Source organism: Temnothorax curvispinosus, unplaced genomic scaffold (genome assembly GCF_003070985.1).
Source record: "Temnothorax curvispinosus isolate PA1 unplaced genomic scaffold, ASM307098v1 QBEX01003702.1, whole genome shotgun sequence".
Lineage (NCBI taxonomy): Eukaryota > Metazoa > Arthropoda > Insecta > Hymenoptera > Formicidae > Temnothorax > Temnothorax curvispinosus.
In genome coordinates, this window is record NW_020213482.1 from 28,350 (window position 1) to 39,815 (window position 11,466).

Genomic DNA, 11,466 nt, shown 5'->3' on the forward strand with positions numbered 1-11,466 from the left:
GATACAGTAGTGGAACTTGTGTAGGACAAAGTGAGACGCTGCGTGAATCTAGCGTCTCAGTTTGTACTGACGCGTTTTTTGGCTTTAAAAGCCAGAACTATTTGTTTAAACTAGCAGGAACTCTAGAACTATTGAAAAAAAAGTCAGAACTCTCAATAATTTGTGAGTTTCCGCAAAATGAGACGCTAGCTTCACACACACCGTAAAGCCCGTATCAGACTACGGATTGGGATTGAGATTGGATTGAAATTTAATCAATCAGAACAGAAAACTGACCTCATAGTAAACTTTGCTCTGATTGGTCAAATTTTAATCCAATCTCAATCCCAATCCGTAGTCTGATACGGGCATAATGGAGTGTTCAGCCACCATATTGGATCTGCCATTTTGGATTTGGCTTGACTGAGGTCAGATCTATGATGAGCAGTCCCAAAATCCACGCAATCATTTTTGAGTGGATCTGCTGAATTTCCAGTGATTTACAATACAGAGTGGATCGGCCGTCCGTATTGGATTACCATCCTGGATTTCGATTCGCCATTTTGGATTTTGCTTCTTTGGGATCGGATTTGTCATATACAGTCCATGAACCACCCGCACAACCATTTTCAAGTAGATCCGGTTAATTGTCAGTAGTTTGCGGTGCGTAAAAGAAGTTTATGGCCACCATATTGGATTACCATCCCAAATTTCGATCACCCAGCTACTGATTCATGGTCAACCTACTATTAACTCTAACACAGGTAATTTTAGAGCTGTTTTAATCATGAATGAGCTGAAGATCTAAGGTTCCTATGAGAAAGAAGAGATTTTTGGCACTTTGAAGCGTCATCTTGGAACCACCATTTTAAATTCCGCAAAGTTGCACATGCTTTTGATAGCCCTAACTCAGAGCTATTTTTGGGTGCGAGACGGTTTTTCTGCGATGGATTTTCTTTGTTTTCTAATAATTTCATTGAAGCCGTTCATGGATTTCAGACGTTTTGGTTGCCATTTTGGTTCTGCCATATTGAATTCTGCACACGGCTTTCGATAGCTCTTACCGATAGCTACCTCTAGGCGCAAGGTCGTTTTTCTGCGATGAAAACAATTATGGGCAGGACGGTGGCCCGGTTGACAAATTTTACTCCAAATATATTTCAAATATTTAAGAAAATTTTCCCTGAGTAATAAAAAAGAACATTTTAAAAAAAATTTTTTAAATATTCTTAAAAATGTTCTCACTGGGGTTCCCACAAAAGGTTTTTAAACCGTTTGTAAATATTCCTAAAACCATTTTAAAATGTTTCTCATAATATTTTTATAGAAATATTTAGAAATATTTTTTGAAAACATTTTGTGCTGTATGGGTGGAAGCCGATGAAACGGCCTGGTGTCGATTTTACCTCGAACGTCGTTTTTCACATTTATCACTCCAAAAACATAAAAATTTTGAAAATATGCAAAAACTATTATCGGATTCATATAGAGCATCGAATTTCCTATAAAAATCACATACCGGTAGATTCGCAAGAGTAAAACTCGATGAAAGAGTAGAAATTTTCGAGTCAGAAAAATTACTTTTTACCATCAAAAATGCTTATGTCGTGCTAAAAATTACACCATAACTCCATGTCACCAAATTTCGTTGATAATACTGGCACGTAAAGACGTATTTACAGTAAAAAAGGCAAGTTTCTACGATAGATTTAAATTGGTAAAAAACCTAGTGTCAAGTTTGCCCCGGTCTCCCCTATTACAAAATTTTTTAGATCGCTGAATATGAAAATGATTATTGTCGAAATGAAAATTATTGTCCAATGGTGGTGGATGGTGGATCTAATATGGCAAATGTAAAAAAATGAGATCTTTAAATTCTAATTAATGTTCGTATCGAGGTGCCAGAATAACAAAATTAATAAGTAGACTTAAAAAAAAAGGTAAATATTTACCTTAATAATCTGATTAATAAAAACAGAACTATGTGAAAATTAATATGTTAAAGAAAAATTTCACTTGAGGTTGACTGTGTAAAAGTTTTACCAAAAGTAAATTTACCACTGTGTAAAAGTAATATTTACCAAGTTTTTTAATCTATACCAAATATTCCTAACAACCCCTATAACATTTTCTGCAATTGCAAATGTTGGCAATAAATTATGTTTGCCGAAAGGCCACAAATGGGAAACATACTTGTTATTGTCAATTCTGTTAGCACACTTCCGTCAATATGCAACAACCTTTGTATTGTTGTCAGATTTGCTCTGGTGTTGTCGTCAATTTAACTGTAGAATATGTTCTTCAGATTTGGTTCACATTAGAGACCAACCGAGGACACATTATCGTTCCGCTGGCATTTGTTTCCCTTTTGACAACATCCCACAACTAAAATGTTTTCTGGGAAAAAGTACTAACCAATAGAATTAGTAGTATTTTTTTGTTATTCAGATATAGAAAACTCAAGTTTTATTTACATTTTATACATAATATATAAATATCTTTAGAAAGAACTGTGTCCCGATTTGGGCCATGTGGCGTCCACTTATGATATACACATCAGTATGTAAATCTTACGGGGTAACACCACTCTAGAGGCCCGAAAGTAGAACAATTTTTTGTAGTTAAAAAAAAAGTAAATAAAAAATCTATTTAAAGGACTTTATTGTACATATCTTAATGTGTGTATGAAATAATTTTTTATTTTTTAAATGGTGGCGCTGGAGCCTTGTACCTAAACGTAAACGTTTTATGGCGGGAAGTGCTCCGGGGCTTGCAGCATAAGTGCCGCAAATTTTGATCTAGAACAAAAAACCAAATTTTTTCATAATCTGCGTGATAATAGCTAGAGAAATACGTAGGGATTTTTTAAATACTGTTTTTAATATTATCATGCAGATAATGAAAAAATTTGGTTTTTTGTTCCAGGTCAAAATTCATCAAACCTTTGTATGTAGTCCGAGAACTTTCATATTTTATTATGGCATTATATAAATAACACAAAGCAAATTTTAACTTTTTTGCTACAATCTGAAAAGGAAGAATAACTTCTTATGATCTTCGATGCACTGATGAATCCGAATCCGCAAGCGAAAAAAGTTTTTTCACATATTAAATCATCAGTTGACATTTTTATTATATGCAATAGTTTGCTGCGAGCCTAAATGCAATCCTATGTCATCCTACGCACGTATAACGCTTGTCTCTAAAACAAAGCGCGCCCAAAGCGAACCCAAAGAGATTCAATGATGCCTGCGGTAAAAGATTCACTATTTTTATTTAAAATTTTTATAACGTTCAAATTTTAATTTGAACTCTTCAACGTTTCTAGCACATCGGGTTTATCAGCTACGGTAAAAAACGCATTTGTTATTGGGAATGTTAATTTCAATTTTTTCAAAAACCTGATAGGATAGAACATTTTCGCTCGCGGGATTCAGCATGTCAAAGATTATAACAAATTACTTTTTTTCAGACAAATTTTTGTAGTAGCTCTGTGTAATCTTTGTATTTCATAATATTTATTATAATATTTTTATTAGAATTTGAGCAATCTATTTTTAAAAAATGTTATTTTAATTTAACTCAATACTTACCAGAAATATGGTTTTTTAAACATGATATGACAATCCAACTGGAACATGAAAAAATTAAAATAAGTTATTGAGATGAATATTTTACAAGATATTTCATATAAAAATTATCTTATATCAAAATATGTTGGGCTAAAGTATAAAATATCACAAACTGTTGAATTTTTTAATTTAGAGTACACACGAAAAATTAACAATATATAAGTTAGATTTCATAGAACTGTTCTACATAGGACTGTACAACACATATGACGAACATTCTAAAATCAACGTCGTGCGTTTTATATTACAAAATTTTGAACAAAATTTCTTAAATAAAGAAAAGATTTCCTTTAGAATATATTATTTATTGAACCATCAGTTTTTTCCAACATTTATCCTGAGTTTTCGACTCTAGCACTTGACACAAATGACAAGGACAACCTTTGACAAATACGTTAAAATTTCGTTATATTCATCTTCAGTCTGATGTTCCGACTTGAGAGAATTCGCAATTTATATTTGCTAAAAACATGCAGCAAGCGAATTAATACGATCGATTACATTATTGATTGTAACAATATTATAATATTTAACCCTCGAAAGCCATACGAGAGTCTCGGGGAGACCTCCACGAAATTTTGGAACTACGTTTGGAACTATCGTTCATATTTTTTAATGCGTATTTTTTGGTAATAATTTTTTTACAAATTCTGAGATTACCACTACAATTGTCAGAAAATTTACGAGCGATTGACAAATAAACCATTACAATACGTTGATTTTTTTGAAACTTATGAGCGAAATGGCTGGGATCCTTCACACCCCAGTGTGGTTTTTACACGTAGGCAAAAAAATGAGTGTGGCTTGCGAGGGTTAATAATGTCAGTATATTTAAAATAATTTAAAATACATATTTAAGGTGATGCTGGAGCCGTCTGTTTTCCGATTATTACGGCATTTCTTTGTCGTCACGTAGCGTCGTATTAATTTGACAGAATTAAAAATTTTTTTCCAGAATTGCAGTACATACATTAATGATTCAGGGGAACTCCGATTTTATATAGAAAACGAGAAAAAAATACGGAAGTACAGATTTCCTTATCTACTTTTATCCCAATATGGCGTCTCGAGTTGCGACGAGCTGTCAGCTCGTCATAAGATGTATTTCATATATATAAGAGATATACCATTGGTACAAACGCGAAAACAAGTTCCCCTGAATTGCACAACAATAAAAACATCGATAAGCCCCCCAAATCAAGATTTGAAAGCGTAATATAAAAGTATGATGTCGATGTGTATCGTGCGTATGTATGTACATATGCGTGCAATGTTAGATATGCTATCCATGTCTATATCCTTGTCTATACAAGGACAGATATAGATCGATTCGAAACATAGAAATTGGTAATTTTGTCGGTTATACAGATGGCTCCTGTATCACCGTGAAATTTTACAAATCAGTGGCATATATACTAGAAAATGGCACATTCAATATATATTTAGCCCAATTAAATGTAATCCGGAATATAAATAGTAATCCGGAGTAAAGGAAAACCGTGGTCAAAGCATTCTCAGCGACGCATTTATTTTACAAACTTTCAATATACAAGCATATTTTCACGAGATGGGATTTACAATCTTTAGACTAATTTCTGAGAAAGTATGAGAAACGAAATCCAAGTTTCTCCCCGAAGTGCCGTGTAATCATGTGTTCGCCACAGATTCGATAGATTTTGATCTTGCAGAAAATGCCATCTGGTCAGCTTGTATTTCTCCTTTTTCTACTTACTGGTGATCTTTCGATTGGGTGACTATTTCGGTTTATCGAGCCCTCCGACTCATACGAATCTCGTCGTGATGATTCTTACCTTAAAGCTACCTGGACTAGCGTTCGAGATCAACTCGGCGGCCACGGCACCAGCCGATGACGCTCAGGGAGCGAATTCTGACGCGCTCAAGAAAGTTAATTTCATGGACATAATACATTATAGCTTCGGTTATATGGGCGTGCTAACAGGTAAGGTACGACATATAAGGATATAGACGCGAGATTATAAGTAATAAATGTGCAAAGAGAGAGAGTTGATTTACAAGTTGTATCTCGATTTTTGCAGGTCCATATTATCGTTACAGGACGTACTGGGACTCTCTGCACAGACCGTTTTCCAGCTACGTCGATCCATGGCCGCTTACCTATTACAAACTCAAACAGATCGCAGCGTTCATCGTACTGTTTCTAGCGATAAACCACTTCTTTTCTAGCGACGTAATGTTCATTACATTGCATCGTAAATAGTCAAACGCATAACATCGCAATAGAATGGAATCGCGGGGAATAATTTGGGTCTCATTGCGTTATTACTAATAACAGCGAGCTTTCCCTCTATTGCAAATAAAAAACGATCAAAATTTCCCAATTGCGAACGGTATGAATGGTAATAATCGTTCCGATAATTCTAATGATAGTCTCCTTTTCCAATTTCAGTACACACAAACGGTAGCGTTCGAAGAGCACTGTTTCTTATATAGATTTTTCTACATGTATCCGACATTCGCTGGTTTTCGATTAAGAATGTTTATCGGCATGGCACTGGCTGAATGCGTCTGCCAAATGTCAGGACTAGGAGCTTACCCAACTTGCTGTCAACCTACACCCGGTTTGGGCCCGCGCAATTATAAAACAATCGAAAAATTGTAAGATAATTTCCTTTCTACATCATTCTACATTTGAGATATTCATATATTCAAGCCATTTCTCTATATTAACTGATAAAACAAATTTACATTACATTACACTTGGGCGGGCCGCACACCCTGAGCGACATGCGACAAATATCTTATAAGATATATATCTCTTGAAATATATAAAATGCATTGTTCATCTATGCTGGAGCCGTCTGTTTTACCGGCATTTTTTGTCGTCACGTAGCGTCGTATTAATTTGACAGAATTAAAAATCCTTCTCCAGAATTGCAGTACATACATTAATGATTCGGGGGAACTCCGATTTTATATAGAAAACGAGAAAAAATTACGGAAGTACAGATTTCCTTATCCTACTTTTATCCCAATATGGCGTCTCGAGTTGCGGCGAGCTGTCAGCTCGTCACAAGATGTATTTCATATAAGAGAAATACCATTGGTACGAACGCGAAAACAAGTTCCCCCGAATTGCACAACAAGAAAAACATCGATAAACCCTCCAAATCAAGATTTGGAAACGTAATGTAAAAGTATAATGTCGATGTGCATCGTGCGTATGTGTGCGTGCAATGTAGCGTGCTATCCTTGTCTATACAAGGACAGATATAGTTGATAACATAGAAAATGGTAATTTTGTCGGTTATACAGACGTTTCCAGCATCACCTTGGTGATGCTGGAGTCGTTTGTATTACCAACAAAATTACCATTTTCTATGCTATCGACCTATTGGGATTTTCAGTCGTGATGTCACAAGGCCAAGATGGCTGGCCTATTCCTGAAAGTATTAAGAGCTGTCATATGTAAACATATATAAAGCTTGTGTTTTTCATAAATAATTAATGAAATAACGGTGTTTGTGATAAAAATAGTGCGATGGGTAAAAATTTTATTTGTTATTATTAATCTTTAATTAATAACAGGAGTGTTTAAAATACTTTTGCGTTTAAAAAATCAGTGAATTGTTTTTACATACTACATTTAATATACAATTTATTATAACTAATATTCAGTGAATATATTTTACTTGTTATTGTTAAGTTATTATCATATTGACTTGCCAGGCAGAACCTAGTCACTCCTGTCAAAGTACAAAGAACACACTGCCCACTTTTTGGTTATCCACTCTGGTTTTGCTATTTTCAAAACTCTCTCCCATTCTAAATTATCTTAATCCATAGCTTTTGCAACCAAATACACAGCAAGAATCGCGATTTTTTGTGTCTCTAGGGGAAAACCTTGCCCTTCTGTCTTCTAGGTGTTCACCCATCGCACTTTTCTTTATCACAAACACCGTTATTTCATTTATTATTTATGAAAAACACAAGCGTTATATGTGTTTACATATGACAACTCTAATACTTTCAGGAATAGGCCAGCCATCTTGGCCTTGTGACGTCACGACTAAAAATCCCAATATCTGTCCTTGTATACTAGACAATATCCTTGTCTACATCTTAAGGTGATCCTAAAGCCGTGATCCTAGCCGGTTTTTTTCAGTTTTTTTCTTAGCACTAATCTTTTAATTGGCTTTATAGAAATGCAAAATTAAAGTACGCATCAAAATCTAGGTCATGGTGGTCGAATTTATATCGAAAACGAAAAAAAATTAATATTTTTTGTTATACGTGATGACCACCACATATAAATTCGACTATATTGCACGCACACATACGCACGAATCGTCATATACACTGTACTCTTATATTAGACTTCTAATCTCGATTTGGAGGGTTTATTGATGTTTTGTGCAAATCTTGTTGTGCAATTCAGGGAAACTCGTTTTCACGTTCGTATCAATAATATATCTTTTATATGAAGCACATCGGCTGGATTCGGGGAGCGCGCTATTAGCGCTATTTGCTTGTTCTATCCTTGTTTTACACCTGATGAGCGATAAAGACAGAATGATGCAATAGCGCTAATAGCGCGCTCCTCGAATGCAGCTCTTGTGATGAGTTGACAGCGATCGCTGTAACTTGAGACGTCATATTAGGATAAAAGTAGGTAATGAAATCTGTAATTCCGTAATTTTTTCTCGTTTTCTATATCAAATCGGAGTTTCCCTGAATCATTGATGTATGTACTGCAATTCTGGAAAAGGATTTTTAATTCTGTCAAATTAATACGACGCTACGTGACGACAAAGAAATGTCGGTAAAACAGACGACTCCAGCATCACCTCACACCTCCGCGTAAACGAGTAAATTATCGTAAGTTACTACAGAAGTAGTACACGCAATTACTGTTGCACGATGTCCCATAATGCAAGGATGAAAAAAGACCCAGTGTCTTTAGTTAGATTTATAAAAGCAGTTGAAAAACATTCATATTTATGGAATTATACTTACAAGAGTACATACAGCAAGAATGATATTACGGACTTTGCATGGAAATCCGTTGCAAGCTCTTTTGACATCATTGCAGAACTATAATGCACATTATGGAAATTATAGAGATGTATCCAATATCTTCTTCTCTTTTATCTCAAAAACCAGTAAGCCATAACTAGTCTTCTTTGCTTGAACTCATTGTAACTGACCTAAGGACAACGATATAACCGAACAACCGATAAATGTCTTATTGCTTTGGTGTGCAGTCCGCCGCCTTAGTGTTTCTTTTTTTATAACATTTAAGACGTCTTCAAGACGTCATATGTCCCGATTTGGCACATGCGTATTGTCTGGGTCGTTTCATGAAACCTTTATCACTGACACTGACCTTTTGTCATCCCTGCAGCGCGTGAAATTCTAGCTGTCATTCGTGATCGCTAAACTTCTCTTATTTAACAACTATTATAAACTCATCGGCATTTCCGTATTAGAATTTTTGTCTTAAAATATTACAAAAAATTTGTCATCAAAATATTTATCGTCAATTTAGAGACTATATACCCTACATACCGTTTCTCGGCGTTGACACGCAAATACTCAGATATCCTGGCGCAACATGTTTCTAGAGTCAAGGAATGTTGCAGATGTGCGAGCAAGTGACATTTTAAATTATTTTTCAGATCACTTGATCATGAGAAGGCAAAGAAAGAAGAACAGGATTTTGAAACGGTGCACAACATGAACGTGTGGGAAGTAGAATTGACTCCGTTTGTCAGACACACGATGAAAATGTGGAATACGTGCATACAATATTGGATGGCTGTGTGCATTTACAAAAGATTTCCTCATAAAGGCTTGAGAACCATCGCCACGTTAACTTTATCCGCCCTGTGGCATGGTTACGCTGCAGGCTACTACTTTTGCATCTGCCAAGTTCCGTTCTATTTACCCTTGGAGGACATCTGTGTTAAATTCTACAATCAATGCGAAGAAAACGGACTTGTAAGTCTTCTATATGTAAATTTAATGACATAAAAATGTAAAACTTGTTTTTCTGTTCTTCAACAGTACAAATCTGAAAGAGATATCTTATATATATATATATTTTATTAGAGGTACAATCAAGTTAGGATAAGAATATACTTGAAAATAATAGAAATGTCAATTTTTAACATAAAAAATAGACTGTTTCTTGCACATTTTGAACAAATACATAAAATAATTTTATAGTATGTTTAAATATCTAAAAAAAAGTCTAAATGTATTCTCTCATGTACTACGTTTACGCGAGCGTTACTTCTGTAGTAACTTACGATAATTTACTCGTTTACGCGGAGTAAATTATCGTAAGTTACTAAAAAATCTCGTTTACGCGGAGGAATTATCATAAGTTACTACAGAAGTAACGCTCGCGTAAACGTAGTAATAATGGCCGAATGATTAGAACAGACGATCGAGAAATAATTTATTTTAAATTTTATTTCATTTGTCACCTGGCAGCACCCTCATTTGATGCATTTGCATCTAGATTTGAAGTAAACAAAAAAAAAGAGAATTAATTTGCACTGGATGTAACGCTAAACAGTTCCAAAATCTTTGAAGCACTCTTTATATTTTTTTAACCTTTATGTATCTCCTTTTTTATGATTTTATAAATTTTTAATCTTTTAAAAAAAATTGACTATAATTTGATCATTTAATTGTAAAAAAAATTTTTTATGAGTAAAGTTGCAAAAAAACTGATTTTTTTCCGTAATTAAAAGACAGGGCTTGCTTGGAAAAAAGTATCGATCGAAATATAACCAATCATATCAGAAAAAAGATTATTGTAATGAAAAAAGAGAGCATAAAGGTAGAAAGTTTTGCCCTATGATTTTACAATCGCATTCTTTTTTTTTTATTTGATCATTATATTAATGTAATAGTTGGAACTATATGTATCAGAGAACATTGCCTTAGATAAATATTCTTTTTCTTTGACGTAATCATTGACTATTCGAATTGTCAGTCTTAAAACTTAAACTTTGTACATTGTGGAAAGAGCTTGATATATAAATTTGAATTACATAACGTCATTTTGATCAGTTTAGATTGAATTTATAAATATCTTAAAATAAATGCAAACATCTCTAAATAAAAAGCAATTTTTCAAGAGCGATGTTCTCACATATTGCAAATATCGATTTGCATGTTATTTGAATGTTGAGTGAGCGTTACTTATGCTATATTTTTATGATGAAATACAGGGCAGAAAGGCCTGGGGATTCTTCCTCTGGTGGGCGAAACTTACATGCATGGCGTATCTTGGCGTGCCTTTCCAGTTATTGCGCTTCCAGGAAATAATACATTTTTACAAAAGTCTATACTTCTCTGGCCATATCCTAGGGCTTGTAGTGTATCTAGTCTTACGAGTTCTAAAAACTCACTTTCTTAAAAAACATCAAGTGGAAGAACATAAGAAGAAATAATTTTTCTTGCAAGTGTATTAGCTTTAAAGCAGAAGTTTCTATATCAAGAAGTCAGATATCTTGATTTAGTTAAACTGTTGATTAATGAAAACCTATGAATCAGGAGATCAGTTTTCGATTATTTGATAATTTTTTATAAATGTTATATTTTTTTCTTGTATGATACCTTAGTATTTCTTCTTTTACATTTACGATTTTATATAAATTGCTAGAATCTAGTGTGTGTGTGTATATACAGGGTGCTCCTGAATTCTTGGTACTTTTTTCATATTTAGATAGAGCGAGCCAAACTGAGTCGAAAAGTCATGTACTATTTTGCAATTTTCGCAATAGTTGACGAGTTATTAATGATTAAAAATCGCCGTATTAGCCCGCCCTCCGCCAAATCCTAGCGCGCGGCGAGATGCGGC

General features: G+C 34.2%; 1 protein-coding gene across 1 annotated transcript in view; it reads left to right on the forward strand.

Annotated features, from left to right (window-relative positions):
• Window positions 1-11,250, forward strand: part of LOC112452816 (lysophospholipid acyltransferase 7-like) — a 25,718-nt gene extending 14,468 nt beyond the window's left edge. Inside the window, exons 2-6 of the mRNA XM_025013233.1 lie at window positions 5,300-5,571; window positions 5,669-5,820; window positions 6,040-6,248; window positions 9,269-9,590; window positions 10,835-11,250. Coding sequence (XP_024869001.1) covers window positions 5,300-5,571; window positions 5,669-5,820; window positions 6,040-6,248; window positions 9,269-9,590; window positions 10,835-11,056 — 1,177 coding nt within the window. The 3' untranslated portion in view covers window positions 11,057-11,250. The remainder of the gene's footprint in view (window positions 1-5,299; window positions 5,572-5,668; window positions 5,821-6,039; window positions 6,249-9,268; window positions 9,591-10,834) is intronic.
• The last annotated feature ends 216 nt before the right edge of the window (window positions 11,251-11,466 follow it).